This window comes from Orcinus orca, chromosome 1, assembly GCF_937001465.1.
Source record: "Orcinus orca chromosome 1, mOrcOrc1.1, whole genome shotgun sequence".
Taxonomy (NCBI): Eukaryota; Metazoa; Chordata; class Mammalia; order Artiodactyla; family Delphinidae; genus Orcinus; species Orcinus orca.
In genome coordinates this window covers 146,992,877-147,020,720 of record NC_064559.1, presented here as the reverse complement: position 1 = coordinate 147,020,720, position 27,844 = coordinate 146,992,877, and the positions used below count along the sequence as shown (strand labels likewise).

At 38.5% G+C, this 27,844-nt stretch overlaps 1 protein-coding gene across 4 annotated transcripts in view; it reads left to right on the top strand.

Annotated features, from left to right (window-relative positions):
- The first annotated feature begins 4,209 nt into the window (after positions 1-4,209).
- The window catches only part of ACADM (acyl-CoA dehydrogenase medium chain), a 48,728-nt gene continuing 25,093 nt past the window's right edge, over positions 4,210-27,844 (top strand). Inside the window, exons 1-7 of one of the 4 annotated variants that reach the window (XM_004279949.3) lie at positions 4,210-4,359; positions 13,926-14,013; positions 16,199-16,296; positions 16,412-16,481; positions 17,113-17,213; positions 18,191-18,271; positions 27,203-27,333. In XM_004279949.3, the coding sequence (XP_004279997.1) occupies positions 4,330-4,359; positions 13,926-14,013; positions 16,199-16,296; positions 16,412-16,481; positions 17,113-17,213; positions 18,191-18,271; positions 27,203-27,333 (599 nt within the window). In that variant the 5' untranslated portion in view covers positions 4,210-4,329. Of the gene's footprint in view, positions 4,360-13,101; positions 13,216-13,925; positions 14,014-16,198; positions 16,297-16,411; positions 16,482-17,112; positions 17,214-18,190; positions 18,272-24,599; positions 24,619-27,202; positions 27,334-27,844 lie in introns of those variants that run through there. The other 3 variants (XM_049707165.1, XM_033405969.2, XM_033405971.1) reach the window with 3 other exon arrangements.

Below are 27,844 nucleotides of genomic sequence, written 5' to 3'. Positions count from 1 at the left end.
TCCCCTTCATGTATATGCATGTACTCTTAGCTTAAAAATTCCCCAATTTTGCTGTTTGGGGAGACACTGCTGTGGGAAAGATCCCTGGTGTTCCCCTACTTGCTGCAGGTAATAAATCCTTCCTTCTCCTGAGCTTTGGCTTGGTTGTGTCTTTTGGCTCAACACCCACCAAAAGGCGAACCCAGTTTTGGGGTAACATACTTACAAAATAATTTTTCATTCTTTTCTCAAATTTCCAATATCCCCTCACTCTCTGTTGATAATCTTACTTCCCATTTCATTGGGAAACAGAAAAAATCAGCAGAAAATCTTCAACTATTCCCTCCATCACATCTACCAAATTATCAGCACCTGAACTTACATACTCTTACTTTTTTACCTGTGTGAGTACTTTTCCTCAGAAATGTATGAAGGAATATAAAATTTTTTCCCTCAACTCCAAAGGAATCTCTGGTCTACCTTCAGCTTATTCAAGGGCCCCAGGTTAAGAACCACTAACCTAAAGAATGGCCTGTCATTTATGTCATATTCCCATGAGTTAGGGGGAGATGGCAGGGAACAAAGGAACATTGGGGAGAGATATTTGAACTGTTGTACCTAAAAATGCAGTAAAAGGTTTGTGGAACAGTGCCCAATTAATACAAAGGTATTTATTAAGAGCCGATTCTGGAACCACACAACCCAGATTGGGACTTGAACCCATGTGCTGGGACTCAAACCCAGCCAAAACCCAGAATGGGACTTGAACCCACGTGCTGGGACTCGAACCCAGACAAAACCCAGAATGGGACTTGAACCCATGTGCCAGGACTTAAACCCAGCCAAAACCCAGACTGGGAATTGAACCCACAGTCTTTTAATTGAGATCACACACCTGGTCTCAGGACTTAATGAAGCTCAGGTTCTTTTTTTTGTGTGTGGTACACAGGCCTCTCACTGTTGTGTCCTCTCCCATTGCAGAGCACAGGCTCCGGACGCACAGGCTCAGTGGCCATGGCTCACGGGCCCAGCCACCGCGCACATGTGGGATCTTCCCGGACCGGGGCATGAACCCGTGTCCCCTGCATCAGCAGGCGGACTCTCAACCACTGTGCCACCAGGGAAGCCCAAAGCTCAGGTTCTTGATGTCTCATCACAGAGAGGACTTCAGTGACAGACAAAGTGATAAGCAAGAAGTGGATTTATCTAGAGAACCACACTCCACAGACAGAGTGTGGGCCATCTCAGAAGGCAAGAGTGGGCCTCTGGGTATGGGGTTGTCAGTTTTTATAGGGGTGGGTAGTTTCATAGGCTAATGAGTGGGAGGAGTATTCCAGCTATTTTGGGGAAGGGGTGGGGATTTCCAGGAACTGGGCCACTGTCCACTTTTTGACTTTTATAGTTGGCCTTGGAACTCTCATGGTGCCTGTGGGTGTGTCATTTAGCTTGCTGATGTGTTATACTGAGGCTCAAGGTCTAGTGGAAGTCGCTTAGTCTGTCATCTTGGACCTATTTGGTTCTAATCAGTTTATGTCATGTCCTCAGGCTATGTCATTCTTTTAAAGGTTGTGCCCTGCCCCTTCCCTCCTGTTTCAATTCCATGTCTACCAAGGGGCAAAATTTAGTAGAAAGATTGTTTAGCATAACACCACATATCACTGAAATGGAGGACTCTGATACAAAAGCCTTTCCATGTCCCCCATTTCCTGTTTGTAGGAAAAAGGTTTCAGCTCCTAGGTCTTCCCTGAATTCCAAAAGGCAGATTCAAACAGTTACTAATTAGAAGAGTGAGAGAATGCAGAAACAAAAGAAAGGCAGTTAAGAAACACTGCAGAGATGGAGCAGGGTCCTGGTTCCTGTTCAAGGGATATACATAGCAATCTGATACAAACTCTGAGTTCTTCTAGGGGAACTAAGTGCCCTCGCCCAGGTGGAGGATGGTAACCTCATGCTTAGCACAAGCACATGGACCCCAGACTGGCTGAAACCAAAAGGCTGATAATTGAGATTCCTGGAACACCACCCTGTTACCTCACCACCAACCAATCAGAGGAAGATCACACATAGTGCAGACCTCCCCTCAAACTTTGCATATAAAAACTCTTCCCCAAAAACCACTGGGGAGTTCAGGCCTTTTGAGCACGAGCCACCCATTTTCCTTGCTCAGCCCTGCAATGAGCCTTTCTCTGTTCCAAACTATGATGACGTTTTGGTTTGTTTGGCCTCACTGTGTCTTGGGCACATGAACTTGGGTTCAATAACATCACCCTATAGATTGCTTCTTAATTACAAAGGGAAAAATATACCTTTACCATAGAAAGAAATGACCTTAATTGGTCAGCACGTTAATCAGTCAAACTTACCATCACAAATAATGGGACAAACCTAACATTAAACACCTCGTAATGTGATACAACATGAATTACACAGTATGACAAAAAGTATCCTTGCCAAATATATTTAACCTTAACTACTCGAGCCTCTCATAACTAGCAGTTTATAGGAAATACAAGGTCTAGAAGCAAAAATAAGTACAATCAGACAACTCAGAATTAGGCCATTCTTCAAGACAACTGGTTGGTTTCTTAAGGAAAAAATCAAAATTACTGGATTACAAGTTTTTGGTTAAAAGAAATCAAAGAAAGTTAAAACCTAACTGCAACAGGCAATCACTGATATGATCTTAGTTCAAAAACAAACAGCATATAAAAGTCATTTTGCAGACAACCAGGGAAATCTAAATATTAACTGGATATTAACTTAGAGAATAACTATTAATTTTCTTCCATGTGATAAAGGTTTTGTGGTTATGTAGGACAATGTCCTCATAGAAGATATATAGCAAAAATATTCAGAGGTGAAGTGCCTTAATGTCTACAGCTTATGGTTCTCACAAAAACAAAAACCACCAGCAAACACAAACACACACACACATATATGTACATACAAATAAAACGTGACATATAACAACAATTTTTAAATTTAGTGATGGGCATACGTGTGATTTTGTATTTTTTATTCATCTTTTCTGTGTTTAAAATGCTCACAATAAGAAATTGGAAAAAAGAAGTCAAATCCTACCCATCTTTAACAGTCCATTTTGTGTTTTACCTACCTCTTCGAGAGCTTCCTTGCTGATTCCAGGACAAACTGCATTCTCCCTTTACTGAATTTCCCTGGTACTTTTAATTTAGCTCTTAATTAATGTTCTGTCTTGTACTCAGTCTGCAATAAATACATCTTAAATTTCCAGAAGACAAAGTGGAAGGTTCTTGTAGGGGAGTACAGTAACAGGATATAGAAGGTAAACAATTGACTTAGAATTAGATTATGGTCAGCCTCTACTAGGCAAGAAAAGTTAAGTTAGTGACAAGATTTAGGGGTGAGTGCTGAGGGCCTAAAATTAGGATGGTACAATAAAAATAAAAAGTCCTGGGAATTATGGGAAACATTTATACTCTCGACTTGCACTGGGCTTTTACTAGCTTTCACAAAGAGCCACCAAACCTTGACAGCTTTAAAAATCCCCCGGCTTTAAAACACCAGAGTTATCTCAGAACTCAGGGTCTAACTGGAAAGGGTGACTTTAAATATAATTCTTCAGGCAGACATTGACTTCCAACATTCATTCGCTGAGCCAGAAGCTTTAGATAGGCTCACCTTGCACCCTTATTTCTACACACGTGTACAGTAATAAGTAGCCTTGGAAATATGCCGGAAGATCAAATTTACTTCGTTGATTAAATTCCCTTTGTTTAAATTTTCTTCAACACAGAACATCGTTTAGCTTTGTGTCCAGCGTTTGAGAGTAAAGTATACTTTGAATCGTCAAGGCAGAAATGATTTGGGTTTGATAGGTTTCTCCGGGTTAAAAGTCAAGGTCGAAAGCCAGGGAGACGTCTTTTCGCCAGGCTCCTCACCTCGCCGTCTCACCCAGATTCTCCGCCAGCCCGGTGCCCCGCCAGTTCCCCGCTTGGCGCCAGCAGCCCGCCCAGTTCCCGCCTCCCTCGCCATTGCCGCCCTCCCGGTTCCTTCTCCGCACCGCTGTCAGCCTCAGCTTCCCCCCAAGAGGGCGCATCGTCTAAACTCAAAGGACAAGCGGGAAGCGAAGCCTTTTCAGGGACCACCCCTCTCGGCTCTTCAGGCACCAAGGCCGCCAAGATGGCGCTGAAGGCGCAGGCGAGGTCACCTAGCGAGCGTTCGGAGGCCCCGCCCCTGGGCCCCGCCCACACCCTGGAGGGTGGTCTGTGCCAGACATGGGCGGGGCCAGACGGGTCCAGCGTCCTGCGTGTCAGCGGTCTTGGCACAAACTGGTAGATTAGAGACTGAGTAGCCGGACGGAGAGTCAACATGGCAGCGCTGTTTAGGCGAAGCTGCGGGGTGAGAGGAAGAGCAGGGCTCGGCGCGGGTGGGAAATGGAGCTTGTGGTGCTTGGCGAGGGGGACCTGGACCGGAAATAGGTGTGGCGGGGGGGGCGGTGTGGGAAGCGGTGATAAGGAAGGAGTCCGCTTCGGGGCGCCTTAGCCCTCCTTACCCCACCTCTGGCAATAGCCTGGATTCCGGACCCTGACTTTCACGCCCACCCCCTCCTCTCCTTGTGGGACGGAATGCTTCCTGCGTTTTCACTTTCCTCTATCCCCTCGGCAGCTGCCCCCGATATAGGCGGCGTCCACTTTTGAGAATATCGCTTATCTTCCTCTGGCCCGAGACCCTTCCAAAGGTTTTCCGGAGGTATCCCATCCTATCTCGAAGTAAATCCATCTCTGAATTGGCCGGTGCCTCAGAATTACAACCCTGAACTAACTAGTTTTTGCTGAACTAGTATGTCTTGGGGAAAACTCTCTACTGGCTTTCTATCCCCAGCCTAAGAAGAAGGTCATAAAGTAAATTTTATTCTGCAATTGATGTATACTACAACAGCGGTCCCCAACCTTTTTTTCGCACAAGGGACCGATTTCATGGAAGACGAATTTTTCCCATGGGAGTGGGGGGATGGTTTAGGAGGTAATGCGAGCGATGCGGAGCCCAGGTGAAGATTCACTCGCTAGCCCACCACGCACCTCCTGTTGTGCGTCTTGGTTCGTAACAGGCTGCGGCCTGGTATCCTGCGGCCCCGGGGGTTGGGGACCCCTGTACTACAAAGTGCAGCCTGCCAAGTCACGGGGAAAAGGAAAACGGGGCAGCTGCTCATTAGGATACTTAAAAAGTTTAATATGCTTTTGTTTTCGTAATATGGAGGGAGATGCCTCCACGTTGTGTACGTTAAAAAAAGAGGAAAGTAAATCATACGGCACAATTTTCTTTGAAGCTTGTTTGTATATTCTAGTGTTGTCTCACAGATTTGAAATTGTCTCAGTCACTAGATATATTTTGCTAGCTTTATTATTTATATAGTCACACAAGACTGCCATTTAAATGTCATTTATAATTAAGAACATTATGCCCTGTACCAAAATAGTAGCAGATTTAGAATTTAGAGTAATTCTAATGGATTTTTGCCCAATATTTGTCATTGTTATGCAGGTTAATGGACTCTGAAGGCAGAGATTGGAGGATTTAAAAAATGATTTTAAACTCTGACACCAGAAAAAAAGAGGGATTTCTCAATCTTGCAAAAAAAGGAAATAGAAAAACCTATCCAGAAAACTTATACCCCTGTATCTCTTCTTTGACACTCCCATAAAACTAAGACTAATTCCTAAGAAATATGCAAAAGTCCTTAATTATATCTGTGCTGTTATTGCAGAGTTAATGCTTGATTAAAGTTGCTGCCTTTTGGAGGTTTGGAATTCCATTGTTCTGATCAGAGAGCTCACAGTAGTAACCAATATTTATATAGTATTAAGCTTCCAAGATATTATCTTATTTTAATCATCTCTGCAATTACCCAGTAAGATTAGCCTCATTTTCCAGGTTTGAAAAGTTAATTAACAGGGCTTTGGGCATTGTTCCCTGGCTGTAGCTACCTTTGTACTTTGTTTTACATAACATGTTTTCCTGAAAAATCATATGTAAACTTTTTGTAAATTATTTTAGATACACTAATAATTCCCTATTTAAAGTCTCCCAGCAGACCATTTTACCTGTATTGTGAGGTCTAATTTTGTGCAATGCTGTCAAAACACATTTAGAAGGGTCAAGTTTTTTGGTCTGATTTTTGTGGGGGTTTTTTTGTTTGTTTGTTTTTTGGAATCTAATAACCAATTAGGATACTTAAATTGAAAGCGCAGTATAGCAAGGTGGTTGATGGCATGAGTTCATGAAAGTAAATGTTAGAATAATAATCCTGGTTCCTAATAGTAAGTAGAGTGACCTTGGCCAATTTTACTTGACTTTTCTGAGCCTCAGTTTCTACATATGCAACATAAGAATAAAAATAGTTCCTTAATCTTAGGATTGACCGAAAGATTCAGTGCATTAATACGTGGAATGTGACTAAAGAAGAATAGGTTTGGTCTATGATGACTGGACAATGAGTATCAGAGAAACCATGTTTTACTTCCAAAATAAAATTAATGAAAATTGCAAAGAAGATATGAATTTTTGTACTCTATTTTTTTCAAAATTGTAGTATAAAGTATGTTATCACTTTGAAAGGGTTATTTAAATTAAGATATTTGACAGTCTTCATTGTCACCTTAAATGTAGATAATTCTGTTTACAAGTTCAAGTTGTCATCTACAAAGTGGACACTTTCTTTTCACAGATTTTGAAAAACATAAGCAAGTTCAATTCTTGATCTTTTAGTATATTGTTGAGTTGCTCTTTTCTTTCAATGTCTAGCTTACTAGAATTTAGTTCCATCAAATTCCTTGAAGTATAAATTGTGTAATTTTGGCTGTCCTCAAACATTTACTTGGGAGTTCCAGTATGATTTCCAGTTTGATAACTTTAATAAATGCGAGTGGTTACTTTTTGTGTACATTGAACTGTTGTGAGTATAAAAATGGATTGCAAAGGAATAATATCTGCTTATATTTTTTATATATATTTTTTGAAGAAATATGCATGTATTTCAGGTATTAAGACAAGTAGTATATTAATGGTTTAGAATAGGGTTGACACTGTAAAGAGACAGTAAATATTTCTGGCTTTGTGGACCTTATGGTTTCACAACTCTGCTGTGAAAGCAGCAATAGACAATATGGTATGGCTGTGTTCCTACAGAATTTTATTTACAAAACTGGTGGGTACCATAGTGTGCTTACCCTTGGCTTAGAATATTCTAAGAATACTTACAGACAACAGCAGAAAATATAGAAAATTGTTTTAGGCTAATTTGTTTTATTAAATAAAGTGAGGTATCGTAGAAAATGGGATCCTCCAAGGGGAAGATTCCCAGAGGCATTCCTGGGAGGCTCTCCAGAGACAGGGTATCAAAGTTGATGGACTAGGCAACTCTTGAATGTATGGTACCATACTATTGTTGCCCCCCACCCCGTTCCAACTCCCCAATCACAAATGTTCTAGAACTTGTAGATGAGATTTCTCGAATAGTGGTTCTAAGTCTACCACTACCCCTGATTGGTATTTGTCTTGGAAACACTCCATGTTAGTAGTGCAAATACTACTAATCAGTTTTAGTTGCATTGCATTTTCTTTTCTTTTCTTTTTCTTTTTTGCGGTACGCGGGCCTCTCACTGTTGTGGCCTCTCCGGTTGCGGAGCACAGCCTCCAGACGTGCAGGCTCAGCGGCCATGGCTCACGGGCCCAGCCACTCCGCGGCATGTGGGATCTTCCCGGACCGGGGCACGAACCCGCGTCCCCCGCATCGGCAAGCGGACTCTCAACCACTGCGCCACCAGGGAAGCCCTGCATTACATTTTTTAAAAATTTTATTTATTTATTTTTTATACAGCAGGTTCTTATTAGTTATCTATTTCATACATATTAGTGTATACATGTCAATCCCAGTCTCTCAATTCATCCCCCCCCACAGCATTCCCCCCTTGGTGTCCATACGTTTGTTCTCTACGTCTGTGTCTCTATTTCTGCCTTGCAAATGGTTCATCTGTACCATTTTTCTAGATTTTCCATATATGTGTTAATATACAATATTTGTTTTTCTCTTTCTGACTTACTTCACTCTGTATGACAGTCTCTAGGTCCATCCATGTCTCTACAAATGACCCAATTTTGTTCCTTTTTATGGCCGAGTAATATTCCATTGTATATATGTACCACATCTTCTTTATTCATTCATCTGTCAGTGAGCATTTAGGTTGCTTCCATGACCTGGCTATTGTAAATAGTGCTGCAGTGAACATTGGGGTGCTTGTGTCTTTTTGAATTGTTTTCTCTGGCTGTGTGCCCAGCAGTGGGGTTGCTGGGTCATGTGGTAATTCTATTTTTAGTTTTTTTAAGGAACCTCCATACTGCTCTCCATAGTGGCTGTATCAATTTGCATTCCCACCAGCAGTGCAAGAGGGTTCTCTTTTCACCACACCCTCTCCAGCATTTGTTGTCTGTAGATTTTCAGATGATGCCCATTCTAACGGGTGTGAGGTGATACCTCATTGTAGTTTTGATTTGCATTTCTCTAATAATTAGTGATGTTAAGCAGCTTTTCATGTGCCTCTTGGCCATCTGTATGTCTTCTTTGGAGAAATGTCTATTTAGGTCTTCTGCCCATTTTTGGATTGGGTTGTTTTTTTAATATTGAGCTGCATGAGCTGTTTATATATTTTGGAGATTAATCCTTTGCCTATTGATTCATTTGCAAATATTTTCTCCCATTCTGAGGGTTGTCTTTTTGTCTTGTTTATAGTTTCCTTTGCTGTGCAAAAGCTTTTAAGTTTCATTAGGTCCCATTTGTTTGTTTTTATTTCCATTACTCTAGGAGGAGGGTCAAAAAACATCTTGCTGTGATTTATGTCAGAGTGTTCTTCCTATGTTTTCCTCTAAGAGTTTTATAGTGTTCGGTCTTACATTTAGGTCTTTAATCCATTTTAAGTTTATTTTTATGTATGGTGTTAGGGAGTGTTCTAATTTCATTCTGCTACATGTAGCTGTCCAGTTTTCCCAGCACCACTTACTGAAGAGACTGTCTTTTCTCCATTGTATATCCTTGCCTCCATTGTCATAGATTAGTTGACCATATTTGTGTGTCTGTCTCAGGGTTTTGTATCCTGTTCCATTGATCTGTATTTCTGTTTTTGTGCCAGTATCATACTGTCTTGATTACTGGAGCTTTGTATTATAGTCTGAAGTCAGGGAGTCTGATTCCTCCAGCTCCATTTTTTTTTCCTCAAGAGTACTTTGGCTATTGGGGGTCTTTTGTGTCTCCATACAAATTTTACGATTTTTGTTCTAGTTCTGTAAAAAATGCCATTGGTAATTTGATAGGGATTGCATTGAATCTGTAGATTCCTTTGGGTAGTAGAGTTATTTTCACAATATTGATTCTTCCAATCTAAGAACATGGTATATCTCTCCATCTGTTTGTGTCATCTTTGATTTCTTTCATCAGTGTCTTATAGTTTTCCAAGTACAGGTCTTTTGCCTCCTTAGGTAGGTTTATTCTTAGGTATTTTATTCTTTTTGTTGCAATGGTTAATGGGATTCTTTCCTTAATTTCTCTTTCTGATCTTTCGTTGTTAGTATATAGGAATGCAAGAGATTTCTGTGCATTAATTTTATATCCTGCAACTTTACTGAATTCATTGATTAGCTCTAGTAGTTTTCTGGTGGCATTTTTAGGATTATCTATTTATAGTATCATGTCATCTGCAAACAGTGACAGTTTTACTTCTTTTCTGATTTGTATTCCTTTTATTTCTTTTTCTTCTCTGATTGCTGTGGCTAGGACTGCCAAAACTATGTTGAATAAGAGTGGAGAGAGTGGATATCCTTGTCTTGTTCCTGATCTTAGAGGAAATGCTTTCAGCTTTTCACCACTGAGAATGATGTTTGCTGTGGGTTTGTCATATATGGCCTTTATTTTGTTGAGGTAGTTTCCCTCTGTGCCTGCTTTCTGGAGAGTTTTTGTTGTAAATGTGTGTTGAATTTTGTCAAAAGCTTTTTCTGCATCTATGGAGATGATCATATGGTTTTCATTCTTCAGTTTGTTAATACGGTATATCACATTGATTGATTTGCATATATTGAAGAATCTTTGCATCTCTCAGAAAAATCCCACTTGATCATGGTGTATGATTCTTTTAATGTGTTTTTGGACTCTGCTAGTATTTTGTTGAGGATTTTTGCATCTATATTCATCAGTGATATTGGTCTGCAATTTTCTTTTTTTGTAGTATCTTTGTCTGGTTTTGGTATCAGGGTGATGGTGGCTTCATAGAATGAGTTTGGGAGTGTTCCTTCCTCTGCACTTTTGTGGAGGAGTTTGAGAAGGATAGGTGTTAGCTCTTCTCTAAATGTTTGATAGAATTCACCTGTGAAGCCATCTGGTCCTGAACTTTTGTTTGTTGGAAGATTTTTAATCACAGTTTCAATTTCATTACTTGTGATTGGTCTGTTCATATTTTCTATTTCTTCCTGGTTCAGTCTTAGAAGGTTATACCTTTCTAACAATTTGTCCATTTCTTCCAGATTGTCCATTTTATTGGCATAGAGTTTGTTGTAGTAGTCTCTTATGTTGCTTTGTATTTCTGTGGTGTCTGTTGTAACTTCTTTTTCATTTCTAATTTTATTGATTTGACTCCTCGCTCTTTTTCTTGATGAGTCTGGCTAAAGGTTTATCAATTTTGTTTATCTTCTCAAAGAACCAGCTTTTAGTTTTATTCATCTTTGCTATTGTTTTCTTTGTTTCTATTTCATTTATTTCTGCTCTGATCTTTATGATTTCTTTCCTTCTATTAACTTAGGGTTTTCTTTGTTCTTCTTTCTCTAGTTTCTTTAGGTGTAAGGTTAGATTGTTTATTTGAAATTTTTCTTGTTTCTTGAGGTAGGGTTGTATTGCTATAAACTTCCCTCTTAGAACTGCTTTTGCTGCATCCCATAGGTTTTGGTTCGTCATGTGTTCATTGTCATTTGTCCCTAGGTGTTTTTTGATTTCCTATTTGATTTCTTCAGTGATCTCTTGGTTATTTAGTAATGTATTGTTTTGCCTCCATGTGTTTGTGTTTTTTACTTTTTTTTTCCCCTGTAATTTATTTCTAATCTCATACTGTTGTGGTCGGAAAACATGCTTGATGTGATTTCAGTTTTCTTAAATTTACCGAGGCTTGATTTGTGACCCAAGATGTGATCTGTCCTGGAGAATGTTTCATGTGCACTTGAGAAGAAAGTGTAATCTGTTGTTTTCAGATGGTCCTTTAAATATCAATTGAATCTATCTGGTCTATGGTGTCTTTTAAATCTTGTGTTTCCTTATTAATTTTCTGGATGATCTGTCCATTGGTGTAAGTGAGGTGTTAAAGTCCCCTATTATTGTGTTACTGTGGATTTTCTCTTTTATAGGTGTTAGCATTTGCCTTATGTGTTGAGGTGCTCCTATGTTAGGTGCATATATATTTATAATTGTTATATCTTCTTCTTGGATTGATCCCTTGATCATTATGTAGTGTCCTTTCTTGTCTCTTGTAACATTCTTTATTTTAAAGTCTATTTTATCTGATATGATTGTTGCTACTCCAGCTTTCTTTTGATTTCCATTTGCATGGAATATCTTTTTCCATCCCCTCACTTTCAGTATGTATGCATCCCTAGTTCTGAACTGAGTCTCTTGCAGACAGCATATACATGGGCCTTGTTTTTGTATCCATTCAACAAGCCTGTGTCTTTTGGTTGGAGCATTAAATCCATTCACATTTAAGGTGATTATTGAAATGTATGTTCCTATCACCATTTTCTTAATTGTTTTGAGTTTGTTTTTGTAGGACCTTTTCTTTTGTGTTTCCCACTTAGAGAAGTTCCTTCAGCATTTGTTGTAGAGCTGGTTTGGTGCTGCTGAATTCTCTTAGCTTTTGCTTGTCTGAAGCTTTTGTTTTCTCCATTGAATCTGAATGAGATCCTTGCTGGGTAGAGTAATCTTGGCTATAGGTGCTTCCCTTTCATCACTTTAAATATATCATGCCACTCCCTTTTGGCTTGTAGAGTTTATGCTAAGAAATCAGCTGTTAAGCTTATGGGAGTTCCCTTGTATATTGTTTGTCCTTTTTCCCTTGTTCCTTTTAATAATTTTTCTTTGTCTTTAATTTTTGTCAGTTTGATTACTGTGTGTCTTGGCGTGTTTCTCCTTAGGTTTATCCTACCTGGGACTTGGGTGCTCCCTGGACTTGGGTGGCTATTTCCTGGACTTGGGTGGCTTCCTGGACTTGGGTGGCTATTTCCTTTCCCATGTTAGGGAAGTTTTCGACTATAATCTCTTCAAATATTTTCTCGGGTCCTTTCTCTGTCTCTTCTCCTTCTCGTACCCCTATAATATGAATGTTGTTGCGTTTAATGTTGTCCCAGAGGTCTCTAAGGCTGTCTTCATTTCTTTTCATTCTTTTTTTTAATTCTTTCTGCTGCAGTGAATTCCACCATTCTGTTTTTCAGGTCACTTATCCGTTCTTCTGCCTCAGTTATTCTGCTATTGATTCCTTCTAGTGTAGTTTTCATTTCAGTTATTGTATTGTTCATCTCTGTTTATTTGTTCTTTAATTCTCCTAGGTGTTTGTTTTTTAATTCTTCTAGGTCTTTGCTAAACATTTCTTGCATCTTCTTGATCTTTGCTGCCATTATTTTTCCGAGGTCCTAGATCATCTTCACTATCATTATTCTGAATTCTTTTTCTGGAAGGTTGCCTATCTCCACTTCATTTAGTTGTTTTTCTGGGGTTTTGTCTTGTTCCTTTATCTGGTACATAGTCTTCTGCCTTTTCATTTTGTCTGTCTTTCTGTGAATGTGGTTTTTGTTCCACAGGCTACAGAATTGTAGTTTTTCTTGCTTCTCCTGTCTGCCCTCTGATGGATGAGTCTATCTAAGAGGCTTGTGCCAGCTTTCTGATGGGAGGGACTGGTGGTGGGTAGAGCTGGCTGTTGCTCTGTTGGGCAGAGCTCAGTAAAACTTTAATCCACTTGTCTGCTGATGGGTGTGGCTGAGTTCCCTCCCTGTTGGGTGTTTGGCCTGAGGCGACTCAGCACTTGCACCTACCCGCTCTTTGGTAGGGCTAATGGCAGACTCTGGGAGGGCTCACACCACGGTGTACTTCCCAGAACTGCTGCCAGTGTCCTTGTCCCCGTGGTGAGCCACAACCACCCCCCACCTCTGCAGGAGACCCTCCAACACTAGCAGGTAGGTCTGGTTCAGTCTGCTACAGGGTCACTGCTCCTTCCCCTGGGTCCCGATGTGCACACTACTTTGTGCCCTCCAAGAGTGGAGTCTCTGTTTCACCCAGTCCTGTTGAAATCTTGCAATCAAATCCCACTAGCCTTCAAAGTCTGATTCTCTGGGAATTCCTCCTCCCATTGCTGGACTCCCAGGTTGGGAAGCCTGACATGGGGCTCAGAACCTTCACTCCAGTGGGTGGACTTCTGAGGTATAATTGTTCTCCAGTTTGTGAGTCACCCACCCAGTGGTTATGGGATTTGATTTTATTGTGCTTGCGCCCCTCCTCCCATCTTATTGCGGCTTCTCCTTTGTTTTGGTAGTGGGCTATCTTTTTTGGTGAGTTCCAGTGTCTTCCTGTCGATGATTGTTCAGCAGTTGTGATTCTGGTGCTCTCACAAGAGGGAGTAAGCACACATCCTTCTACTCCGCCATCTTGAACCAATCTCTCCACATTGCATTTTTTTAAAAAAGAATTTCCTTTATGATAGGTGTTCAAATATCTGATAATTGGCTTAATACAGAAGTCAAATTATGGTTGAGAGCATTTAAGTAATGACTTAAACTGTTTTCTTGAATATGGTCAAAGAAGCTGTTCTACTCACTTGTGTTGTCAGTATTCTATTTGACTCATGTTTAATTTATCAAATTTATTGTAATAAAATTGTTCTTTGTAGGTACTGAGAAGTCTTTCTCGCTTTGACTGGAGATCACAACATACGAAAGCTGTCCAACACCGTGAACCTGGATCAGGATTTAGTTTTGGTATATGTTTTGTTCTGTGTTTTGATTTTAAACTTTTGTTTGTTGTATGTATGCAGCTTTCTATATGTATTTATCTGAAACATGTTTGTAAACAAACTTAGTAATGTCTGTAAGTGAATAGAACCAATCACCATCCACAGGTTGTTCACAGTTAGTCATACCCATTCTTCCTGATCTTGTTTTCTTCTCCATCATAATACCCTATACATAAATCTGTATTAGCAGCATACATATATATTTCTGCCATTTTTCTTAAGTATATATCCCCAAATAAATAACAAATTCACTGCTACATATGACTAGTCTTCAACTTAGAAATGAATGCAACAAATACTTCTTAAACACTTATTAGTTACAAAGTGCTAGGTGCCTGCTAATAAGCCAGAGCCTGGTTTGTCCATAATATATCTGAACTGCAGTTTGGTGCTAGTACATATGGTTCTCAGTTTGGGGATCAGGGAGCCATGTGGTGTCGGAGGGAAAAGGAATAAAATTTTGCTTCCCTTTTCTCTCTAAAATGAAGAGCCCCACCGAGGCAAAAAATTTGAAAAATAATCCCTTTCTTCAGCATCCTTTGCCCCCTAAAGTGCTTTTTGCTTCAAAATTATTACGTTTCCTCTAGTTGAAAACCCATTTTCTCAGTTCACTTGGTCTCAGAAAATAGTTAAAAGGCAGCTGAGCTAATTAACTCACACCCAGGTAGAAATAACAAACTCAAAACTCCCTAGGGTTATCATTTTTGGTTTTTATTTTATTTTTTAAGATTGTTAACATCTTTATAAAGTTTTTTTTTTTTTAACAGAATTAAGTGAAAATTTTGAAACAGCATGAGGATAGCAGTTTGGGACACTGGATCTTATTTTCTTATTGAGATGTTAGCATAGGTTTGGTATGGTTGCTCCTTAGTTTCAGTTTGTCACGTACAGATTCATACTCAATAGTAAGAGACTAGCAGGAGAAATCTGTGGTGGTTCGCTGACTGACAGAAGATGACATAGATACGAGTGTTTAGGAGGGAGATTGTGGAGCTCAAGAAAAGGAATAGGGATAACACCTATGACCAGTTGCACCTGGTTGTTTAGCTATAAAATGGGGATAATATCTACAACAGAGGATTTATTTGAAGATTAAATTATATGACATATGTGAAGTCCTAGCACATAGTAACTGGATCAAAGTAGGTTCTCAAATAATACGTAATAGATCCTTGCCTTCCCTCCCCTTTACCCACTCACAATTTTGATACGAATTGGCCCCAATTTTAGAAGTAAAGTTGTGATGTAGAGAACACTAGACTGAAATGCTAAGTATACTTTTATTGCTAATTCATTGTAAGACTCTGGAGCTATCGTTTCCTTAGTCTGGGCTTTTGTTTCCTTATTTATACAATGAGAGATTCAACACCGAATTTCTAATGTCTTTTATATTTTATTTCATACATCCCTATAGAAATGATTACTATACTCCTAAACATTCATGCTCATTCTTGCCTTTCTACCTTTTTTCTCATGCTTCTTACCTGAAATACCCTATATCTTTTTAAAATTTTACCTATCCTTTGATAGTATGGATTTTTAAAAGTATGGTGGTAATTGGCTTCTGTCCTCGGTCCAGTCACCCTATTCACTTCATTAATTTGAGAAGCTTTCCCACCACTTTTGCCAGTTGCTTTGTGCTAATTTATAAGCTTAAATTATCTGAGTTTAAAGGAGGAATAAAATTGAAATTATGATATTAGTATTATATGATATTTTGGAACAAGTTTTATTGGTTTGTGGTCACTGGTCATATCTTATCTCCCTAATTAGATTGATTCTTGAGATCAGGGCATTGTCGTATGTATTAGTTTTATTTCAGTGTTAGTCAAAGTTTGATGAGTCTGCTTTGGAACTAATAATAAGTAAGAAAAATTGTTTTTACCTTAACACTTGGAAGAGGAAAACTCAAGTTTATATCTGTTACTCATTTGTAAAAGCTAGAAATCTTACCTACTTTTTTGGCATGAGTATCGATATAGATTTATTCATATAGCACAGTGAAATCTTGATTAGTCTGAAGGCACATTGCAGTCTGACTTTCTTGTTATCCTGGTTTAAATTCTCCATTATAAATATAAATTTCCACATACTTCATTTCCCTCAACTCATTGTCCTATTTTAATGTTTTCTAAATAACTTTCCCTTAGTGTTCACTGAACAGCAGAAAGAATTTCAAGCTACTGCTCGTAAATTTGCCAGGGAGGAAATAATCCCAGTTGCTGCAGAATACGATAAGACTGGCGAGGTAGGTTTATGCATTTTAAGGAGAGAAAAGTCTTTGACATATTTTACAAGATTTAAATATAAATAGATTTTAAATATAACTGGCTTTTATCTTTATTATTATTTTTTTCTTTCAGTACCCTGTCCCACTAATTAAAAGAGCCTGGGAACTTGGTTTATTGAATACACACATTCCAGAAAGTTGTGGTAAGCTTTCTTTACATTTTTAATTCTAGAATGCCTATGTACAAGAAGAATTTTGAAATTCTATTCAGTCATTCTTTCAGATATTTGTTGCCATTAAATGGCTTTCTACCTTTGTGCCACTGTTCAGACTTCAGTACTTGTCAGCTTTTAGAAGCCTTGTACTCAACACTTAGAGGCATTCTTCCTTCTTTATAACTGGTTCCGATGTTAACTTGATCCTAATCCTTGGTAACTTCTATCTCTACAGTTAGTTGATTTGTTGCATTTTAATTCTACCTTTGATTTTACATTTTATTGAGACTTTCCTTTCACTCCTTTCGTCAGTCAAAAGGTTAAAATTTTAGCAGAGTTGAATCAAGTTTTTACAAAATCAAGCTGAAACAGGAAGACAGGTCCAGATTACAAATAGTAAGAGAATTTTTTGAAATTTTAAAACTTATTTTAGAGAAGTATACTTTGTTACTGTACTAGCCAGAAAACTTTTAGTTTCTAGTGTTATAGATACTGTTTTTGCAAATTTGCTGTTAAAATCAATTAGGTTATATTGGAAGTAATTTAAATAGTTGACCCTTATTTCTATTGAGGTGTGCTATATGTTATAATGGGCTCTTAAAACATTTTGATACTGTAGGAGGTCTTGGACTTGGAACTTTTGATAGCTGTCTAATTACTGAAGAAATGGCTTATGGATGTACAGGGGTTCAGACTGCTATTGAAGGAAATTCTCTGGGGGTAAGTTACCTAGAAAATGAATTACTTAACTGAGCTGTTGTTAATGAAACAGTACTAAGTTAGGTTAGCTGGTGGAACACAGTTTTCTTTAAAAAGGAACACGAGATTCTGCAGTGAAGCCTGGAGTTCTTTTCCATGAGTTGATCATTTTGGCTGTTGTATTTAGTACTTGGAGTCCTAGCTGTCTCTGTGGGAAACTGTACACTTTGGCTGTGGCTTCAGTGGCAATTCTTAGGTAAGGGCATTCAGGAGAAGGATTGGGATGGCTTGCTGCCACTGCTGGCAATGCTGAAATGTAGTGAGTAATTCTTAGGACACCTGATCATATATACCATGTCATTTATTGTAAATTTAATTCTTTTTTTGTTTGTTTATTTTTGTCTGCATTGGGTCTTCGTTGCTGTGGGCAGGCTTTCTCTAGTTGCAGTGAGTGGGGGCTGCTCTTCATTGCAGTGCGCAGGCTTCTCATTGCGTGGCTTCTCTTGTTGCGGAGCACGGGCTCTAGGCACGTGGGCTTCAGTAGTTGTGGTGCACGGGCTCAGTAGTTGTGACTCACGAGCTCTAGAGCGCAGGGTCAGTAGTTGTGGCACACGGGCTTAGTTGCTCCGTGGCATGTCAGATCTTCCCGGACCAGGGCTCGAACCCGTGTCCCCTGCATTGGCAGGCGGATTCTTAACCACTGTGCCACCAGGGAAGTCCATAAATTTAATTCTCTACTTGTGTATCTTATTACAGTAGATTTTTATATATTATATTACCAACAAGTCCTATATAACTTTGTTTTATGAAAATACTTGGATTAATAGATTTATATCCTTGTGGTTTTAGCTCTCTAACTTAGAAGCAGAATAAAGGCCAATTCTTTGGACTTACCCTTGGGGAAAAATAGTTCTCATGTTTTGAATTAAGTATTTCAATTTACATACCTAATTTTAAAATATCTTGCTTTTTTAATATCACTTTTCTTTGGTTGATAGCAAATGCCTGTTATTATTGCTGGAAATGATCAACAACAAAAGAAATATTTGGGGAGACTGACTGAGGAGCCAATGATGTGTGTGAGTATGTGTAGCTGCTGCTTTATTTCACATTTAAAGAAGTGAATAAGTGTGCTCTTTTTCCCTTTCAGTCTGTATGTATACACTGGGCTACAGCACATTAAGGCAAAAGCAACATATTTAGGTACAGTGATGTTTCTGGAATGCCAGAAAGTGTCATAAAATAATCCTCTTGCTTATTTCCAGAAGAAAGATACCTACTTATAATGTTTCTGGGATGCCAGAAAAGTATCATAACAATCCTCTAGCTTACTTCCAGGAAAGTAATAGCTACTTAATGGAGCACTCCAGAGCTCTAGAACTGAGCAGTTGTGTCAGGAAGTTCAGATGGAATACATGACAGTAGGTGTTTGAACTAGTAGTTTTTTGAACTAATAAGAAATTAATATGACTGAAAAGATAACAGTTTGTTTGTTGAATCACTGAGTGACTTCAGGAGGATATTTATAGATTTTATTTAATTTTCTGAGAACTACTCAACAATTTTTTTTTTTTTTTTTTTTCGGTATGGGGGCCTCTCACTGTTGTGGCCTCTCCTGTTGCAGAGCACAGGGTCAGGACGCACAGGCTCAGCGGCCATGGCTCATGGTCCCAGACGCTCCGCAGCATATGGGATCTTCCCGGACCGGGGCATGAACCTATGTCCCCTGCATCGGCAGGCGGACTCTCAACCACTGCACCACCAGGGAAGCCCTCAACAAATTTTTAAATTGGAATTAATTTTGGCTGTGCCATGAGGCATGCGGGATCTTAGTTCCCCAACCAGGGATCAAATCTGTGCCCCTTGCAGTAGAAGCACAGAGTCTTAACCACTGGACTGCCAGGGAAGTCCCTAAATTGGATTTTTTTATGAAAGATATTCTTACACATTTTACACACATGCATGCTGCAGTTCTATACTGAAAGTGACTTTACATAGGATTTTTCTTTCTTTTGGTTATTAGTCAAACAGATTTCAGTCTAGGGTGTGATTGTGATACCAAAATATAGTAAATTGTTATCATTTTGAGCTGTGAGAATTGGTCTGAAAGAGTAGAAATTAGTATTTGAAAATAAATGTTTTTTATTTATTTCAGGTACCTAAATTTCAGGTAAACTTATGAAGACATTTATATGTATTTCCTACTTAGTTGTCAATTTGTTTTAACAGGTGAGAGTTACTTAGTAGGCTAATTCTCAATATTGTCTAAGAATTGTGTGAAACATCCAGATTCTTTTCTTGTAATGTATATAATATTAGAAATAGGCTAAAAAATTGTAGCATAGAGATGCTTTGGAGAACCTAACTTATACACTGATATGAATATTTGTAATTATCTTACTGTTTATAAATAGGTATTTCTAAAATATTAGAGTCTTTAAAAGTAGTTCAAGTATTTTAAACATTTCTTTGGCAGTTTTGTTATTAATATCTTCAGTATATGTAAAAATACATTCACTCTAGTCCCTGAATTATTCTAACTTCTGAATTAATAAAGGTTTACTGTACATTTTCCCCCTTCTAGTGCATAATATTATTCAAATATGTATCTAGTGCAATTGATGTACTCAAAATATGAAGCCAAGGGTGAAAATGAAAATAGTCAATAGGTATATTAATGAAAAATATTGATTAATTTCTACTGAGAGTCAGTTAACTCTCAATAATATTTATGAAATTATACTACATATGTTTTATTTAAACTTTTTAGAATTAATATTTTAAAAACTTTCAGATTGTAAAAATAGTATAGAAGATTTAGAAAGGTATGAAGAAGAACAAAAACGTCTGTAATCCCTCAGATATGAAGTTAACTGCTATAACTGTCTTATTGTATACTCTATTAGATTTTTTAATACATATAAATGTATTTTTCACAATTAAGGTCATATTATATATGCAGTTTTACATCCTTTTTAACATAACGAGCATTTTCTTATGCTCTACTTCTTTTTAAATACTGTGATATTTATGACTACATAATATGCTAATTGATGTACTATATATTATTTCACTATTCCCTATTGTTGAATATTTAAATTCCTTAGATTTTTGCTTTTAAAAATAATGTCGGACTTCCCTGCGTGGTGCAGTGGTTAGGAATCTGCCTGCCAATGCAGGGGACATGGGTTCGAGCCCTGGTTTGGGAAGATTCCACATGCTGCAGTACAGCTAAGCCCGTGCGCCACAACTACTGAACCTGCGCTCTAGAGCCCACGAGCCAACTACTGAGCCCATGCATCACAACTACTGAAGCCCATGTGCCTAGAGCCCGTGCTCCGCAGCAAGAGAAGCCACTGCGATGAGAAGCCCATGCACCGCAACGAAGAGTAGCCCCTCCTCGACACAACTAGAGAAAAGCCCACACGTAGCAACGAAGACCCAATGCAGCCAAAAATAAATAAATAAATTTATTAAAAAAAAATAATAATGTCATGGTAGGGGACTTCCCTGGTGGTCCAGTGGTAAAGAATCCACCTTACAATGCAGGGGACGTGGGTTTGATCCCCGGTCAGGGAACTAAGATCCCACGTGCTGCAGGGTAACTGAGCCCGTGCGACATAACTACTGAGCTCGTGTGCCTCAACTAGAGAGCCTGCGTGCTGCAAACTACAGAGCCCATGTGCCCTGGAACCCACGTGCCTCAACGACAGAGCCCAGACGTCCTGGGGCCTGTGCTCCACAACTAGAGAAGAGAAAACCTGCACGCCACACAAGAGAGAAGCCCGTGTGCCATAGTGAAAGATCCTGTGTGCCTCAACGAAGATCCCACATACCACAACTAAGACCTGAAGCACCCAATAAAAAAAATTAATAATAATAATAATGTCATGGTAAAAATTGATACAGAAAAAGATGATGAGTTTTTGGAGTTAATTTACAGTTACAGTGTTAGTGCATGTTCTTAAGACTTAATCTCTTACCAGATCATGTGATCAGTTATACTCTTGCTGAGGAAAGTGAGTACAGAAATAAATCAGGATGATACTATAATTATTTTTTAATACCACTTAGTGCAAAAACATTTTCTAAAAATCAAAACTAATTATATTATTGCATATATATTACACATATAGTATTAAAATATCAATAATAAGTTAGAAATCATATTTATTTTTCAAAGATTGGATTAAATCTTTCAAAAAGTATATACCTAAAATATAGTATATATTTTAAAAAGTATATACCTAAAATATATGCAGTATTAGACAACTGGAAACAAGTATTAGACTACTAGGACAAGCTTGTTATGGGCAAGACATTCAGTAAACTTACTTGTCCAAACATGGTCTAAGAACTCATAAGTGTCTGAAAAAGCATAACATGATAAAGAAAACTCTTGTCATAAAACCATGTATTTCCAGTGGAACTGAGAAGTAGCTGAAATGTAACTGAACACTGAACTTGGGGTCCTAAGACCTGGCTTCAAGCCATATAATAGCAATATGATCTTATATAGTTACTTAGCCTCAAAGTCTCTTCTGTATTTTCTTCTGTATTGTTATACACACCTATTTTGGTCGTATAACATCTAAAAAGATATAGTAAACATAAAACAAAATGCTTATGTTTTTATAAGAATATCTTCACATAGTGTCCCTTTTGCAAAAATATAGTAATTTCTTTCATACCTCATGGCCAGGGGATACTTTGTTTTTCTTTAACTGCCATTCATTCATCCATTCATTTACTCAATATCTGAGTTCCCTGCTATATGCCAGACTTCAGCTTATAGGCAGTTTACACTTGTAACTACAGTATAGTATTTTTTTTGTTTTGGTAAGTAGGAAGCACAGAGCCAGTTTTATAGTCCTCCATTAGTAATTATTTGAACCTCGAAGCATGTGTTGTAGTATATTATTCTTTCCGGTTTATCTTTATTTTCACTTAATTCCTGATTTTTTAAAAAGCATGCATTGTATGAACTACCTCCAATCACTTTAGAGTGTAAGGCAAAAAAGAAAAAATTAGTAGAGAATGAATGCAAAATTGTTTAGTAAACTATACAAAGATAAGGTGGTGATATCATCACTAATAAAGAAAAGTATAATGTTCTACTCATTTTAAATATTTGAATACTGTGTACCAGGTGGACTTGGAATAAAACAATGAATAAAATTGGGCTCTTGGGACTTCCCTGGCAGCACAGTGGTTAAGAATCTGCCTGCCAATGCAGGGGACACGGGTTCGAGCCCTGGTCTGGGAAGATCCCACATGCCGCAGAGCAGCTAAGCCTGTGTGCCACAACTACTGAGCCTGTGCTCTAGAGCCAGTGAGCCACACCTACTGAGCCCGCATGCCACAACTACTGCAGCCCATGTGCCTAGGGCCTGTGCTCCACAAGAAAGAGAAGCCACTGCAATGAGAAGCCCGCACACTGCAACAAAGAGTAGCCCCCGCTCGCTGCAACTGGAGAAAGCCCGTGCACAGCAACGAAGACCCAACACAGCCCCCCCCCCCACAAAAAAATAAATAAATAAAAAACCCACCCAAACTGGGTTCCTGCTCATAGGTTAACAACCTGGTAGACCCTTAGATCCTTACCCAAAATGTATTATTCATAGAATTATAGAATTCATAGAATTATGCAAATTAAGTAAATAATAAATTCTTCATAAATAATTATGCATAAAAGAATGTTATTAATTTGCTTGACTTAAGAGAACAAGTTGCACTGGAAACAAAAATGGCTTCTGCTGAAAGAGCATTATAAAGTTAATTTTACTTACTAGGAAACAATCAAATAAGACAAGAGCAACTCTGAAGAACCAGCCATTGTGCATGGCAACACACAAACTCATACACTTCATAAGTTCTAAAAACTATGCCTTGGGCTTCACTGGTGGCACATTGGTTAAGAATCCACCTGCCAACGCACGGGACAGGAGTTTGAGCCGTGGTCTGGGAAGATCCCACATGCCGTGGAACAGTTAAGCCCGTGCGCCGCAACTACTGAGCCTGCACTCTCGAGCCTGCAAGCCACAACTACTGAAGCCCTCGTGCCTAGAGCCCATGCTCCGCAACAAGAGAAGCCACCGCAATGAGAAGCCCGCGCACTGCAGCGAAGAGGAGCCCCTGCTTGCCGCAACTAGAGAAAGCCCGCGTGCAGCAACAAAGACCCAACACAGCCCAAAATAAGTAAGAATAAAATAAATTTATGAAAAAGTTAAAAAAAATAAAAACTATGCCTTATTATAAAGCAGAGGAATGTCTAATAGCATATTTCAGAGGAAAAGAAATTCCCAAAGTTACTTAAAATATAATTTTGGTACTTTAAAGAGTTATCTTTTCTGGGCAGTTCATTTGTATAATACTTTTTTTGTTGTGATGCTGAAAACATCTTTGAACATCTAGGTAGAAGAGTAATGCAGTTAACCTACATGACACCTGAATCTCCTCTATAGCACACCTGTGAAAAGGCCATCTAGCTCATGTTTTCATGTCTAGGAGCCTCAACTTCCTGAAGCAGCTCCATTTGGGAGTGTCCCTGACTGTTAGAAAGCTCTTCTAGATTGCATGCTCCTGAGGGAAAGGATTGTGTCATTTCCTTTTATAACTTCACCACCTGATACCATAATAGGTGTTCAATAAGTTTGAATAATTTCACACTAGTTTTCTCCTATCAGTTCAAATCCTCTCCCTTGGCTGTATAGCCCTTCAGGTATTTTAATATGGCTGTCATGTGGATCTTACTTTTTTCTAAGCAAATTAGTCCCAATTTTTTCATCTTTTCTTCATACAACACAGTAAAGTCCCACCGCCTTCTTAGTAATCATTGACTCAAAAATATTATTATAGAGCTAAATATAGTACTCTAGTATGGTCTGATGAGTACAGAGTAGCATGGTTCCATCACTCTTATTTTAGATACTTTTTTTTTTTTTAATATCCCCTCCTGGCCTTGCCCCCACCCCCCACCTTCATTTTAAACTGGAGCTGATTCAAACCTGCTGCTCTTGGAAATAGGCCATCAGTATAGTCTGCAACAGAAAGATGATCTGCAAGGGGATGTGAGTGTGAGAGAGCAGGGCAATCAGAAAGAATGAGAAAATGAGACAGGTGAATGGAAAAGGTGAATAAACAGAGGATGATGAAGGAGGGAGAAAGACTGAAAGATTAAAATGTTGGGCTGAGTGGGGAGCTTGAAGAGAAGGGAGTTACTGAAAGCCTCGAGTTGGAGCAAGTCTGGAGCTGATCCTTCTGGGCCCTGTTCTCTCTCACAGATCCAGAGGGTTGCAAAAAAGATGTGTCTCTTTGAGATTTTCCAGGTCTCTTTCTCATAAATCCGTATTTTCTTCTTAATTAAGGTCTTCTGGACCAAAGGTGTCATCCAAGAATTGTGTAAAGAGCACAAAGATAGGAAGAGGTAGATACTATTCTTTTGTAAATATAGCTTATAGCATTAGCACTGTTGATTTACATAAAGCTTACTCTTGACTTAAGTTGGCAAATCAGTCTCCCTGTCTTGTGTTAAGTTTTGGTATATTCACTGAGTAGTCTGTTAAGTCTCCAGTTCCAGCCCTTATCTCTCGCCTGACCTTTACCCTCCTATATGAACTTATCTATTAGACATTTCTTCCTAGCTAGACTCAAATATGTTTTTTTTCCAACTTGTATTTTTATTTATTTATTTATTTTATTTACTTATTTTTGGCTGTGTTGGGTCTTCGTTTCTATGCGAGGGCTTCCTCTAGTTGCGGTGAGTGAGCGCCACTCTTCATCGCGGTGTGCGGGTCTCTCACTGTCGCAGCCTCTCGTTGTGGAGCACAAGCTCCAGACGCACAGGCTCAGTAGTGTGGCTCACGGCCCTAGTTGCTCCGCGGCATGTGGGATCTTCCCAAACCAGGGCTTGAACCCATGTCCCCTGCATTGGCAGGCAGATTCTCAACCACTGCGCCACCAGGGAAGCCCTAGACTCAAATATCTTAAGTGAAGTGTGTCCCAAACCAAATTATTTTCTTCCCACTCTATAGTACTGCTTCTCTTTGAGATTATCCCTAATTAGAAGCTTCCTAAACTAAAAAATTGAGTCATCATAACATCCTCTTTAGCTCTCCAACATCCTATTCAGTCATTGTGTCCTGTGGATTTCACACCACAATTCTAAACTTCATCTTATCTTCTTGCCTTATCTTGCTTCTTAGTTTAAGCTTTCTTTCTTGCATAATTTGTGTCCCTAACTCCACTCTTATGTAGGTATTTATGCCACTTACTAGATCTGTGAACTTGGGAAAATTACTTAACCTCACTGTCTCAGTTTCCTTATTTATAAAATGTAGACACCTAGTACTTGTGTCATAAGAATTATTGTGAGGTTTAAATGAGTCAAGTACTTAGAACAGCACCTGGAAGATAGTAAAAAGTTATTATTATTACCTCCCCTTAAATCTGTCCTTTATACTTCTGTAATAATAAACTATCTAAAATGTAAATCTGACACTTTCCTGCATTTACAAAAACATTGTGTTTCCATTTCATCAATAGCAGTGGTATCTAATATTTTTTTTTAGTTTGTGAACGCGTTTTAGAATCTGACATCCTCAGAAAAATGCATGTATATTCCTCACTTTTCCGCACTAGGCTGCTCTGGATTTCCCTGAAGCCCAGGTTCTGTGGCACAATAGCAAGTGTTTGATAAACTTCTGTTGAATGCATAAAAAAGTCTGCTCTCCTTAGCATGGCATACACCTCAGCCTCCAGGACCAGGTCCCTGGCTGCCTTTTTAGCCTGTTTTCATGGCTTTCACTTTCATACTTTACATTCCAGTACTGAACTGCTAGTACTTTGCCTTGTACAACTGCTGTTTCATTCTTCCATGCCTAGATCTGCTTGCCTCACTTATTTGTCCTTCAAGACTTATCTCCTTCAACGAGTATTACTTATTATTCTTCTTTTCATCTTACTTACCACTCATCACCTCCCACCCTCTACAGGTCTAAGTAGTCATTTCTAATGTCCCTATGTACCCTTACTACTTTGAATTAAAATTAACTGTTAAGGTTTCTCTCTTTGGACTATAAGTACCTTAAGGGTAAGGAACTTGTGTCTTTAGGCCTTGTATTCCCAGTACCTGTCACTCAGTAAACTTGAATGAACTTCAGCTACCCATTGCTTGCCTTCCACCACTCCCTTTATCCATTCTGCTTACATCTTGTCACACATCTGTTGAAGAGCCTTAATTAAGAGGCTTCCCTTTTTCCACCAGATAAAATTTTAACTTCTTAGTGTAATATAAAGTGTTCTTTGTCATCTGTTCCCTTCTTTTCTTTCCAGACTAATTTCTACCATTCCCTTACATGCACAGAATGCATAGAATCTGGTACTTTTGTATCACAAACACTGAGTAACCCTGCTTCTTATCTCGGTATCATTGCATATGTATTACTTCTTCCTGGAATACACATTCCCCCTTTTCCTTACCGCCTAAGAATTCCTTTTCCTTTTTGAGACCTAATTTAAACATCACCTCTGGGAAGCTTTCTGACACCCTAAAGCTAAGATAGTTTCTTAAGCCCATTGTGTGTGACTTTAATACTTAGATATATAATTACAATATAATATTCATCTCCACTGCTACATTGTAAAAATCTTGAAGACAGGATGTCTTTCATCTCTGGCTCTTCCATCTCCTCCTTCATAACCTGGTAAATGGTAGATACTACTCAATAAATGTTTGGATGAATGAGTTCGTGTGAAATTTATTTAACTTGGTTGAAGATACCTAACAATGTAATTTTTGATATGGTTTATTGGTATCCTACATCTAGTTTTAAATTACATATTAAATGTTTTTACATTTGAGTAGTTTGATTCTGTAAGAACATTTTATTGTTAAGTATTTTAAAGTATTTAAAATACTGACTTAAAAAATAAAATACCCTCCTGGTTCTAAATGTTCATAATTTAATAATTAACATATAATTATTTTCTCTTATTTCCATATATTCAAGGCCTACTGTGTAACAGAACCTGGAGCAGGCTCTGATGTAGCTGCTATAAAGACCAAAGCAGAAAAAAAAGGAGATGAGTATATTATTAATGGTCAGAAGATGTGGATAACCAATGGAGGAAAAGCTAATTGGTATGTTGTTTAAAACCTCTCTATATTGATTCTTAAATGCTTTATATTCAGAATCTCCCCCTCTCTCCTTCCTTTATTATTAAACTACCACAATTAAGACAAGTTTTATTCATGGAACTGGAGGGTCCATAAAGGATTATAAATAGTTCAGTGATTTTCACAAACTATTCTTAAGTCCTGAACTATTTCTTCAAATTGTATCAGAAGTTTAATTTGTAAAATAAAATAAAACAAAAACACCTGCTCTGGTTGAATCTGATTAGGAAAGCTAGAGTTCCCTCTACTTGGCTTACTACCCCCACTCTCCCTAGCCCATACCAGGATCCTTGGAACCATTCCCCTAAGATTCTGAGGAAAAAGGAAAGCCATTGGTATAGCACATTTCTCTGCTTCTGAGCAATAAGTTTAGAGAGGACAGAATTTTACTTTAATAAAATCTAAGAGGTCCAAATATATAGGTCCAAAAATAATGACATGCAGTTCAACAAAGGATCATAAAATCCTTTGTATT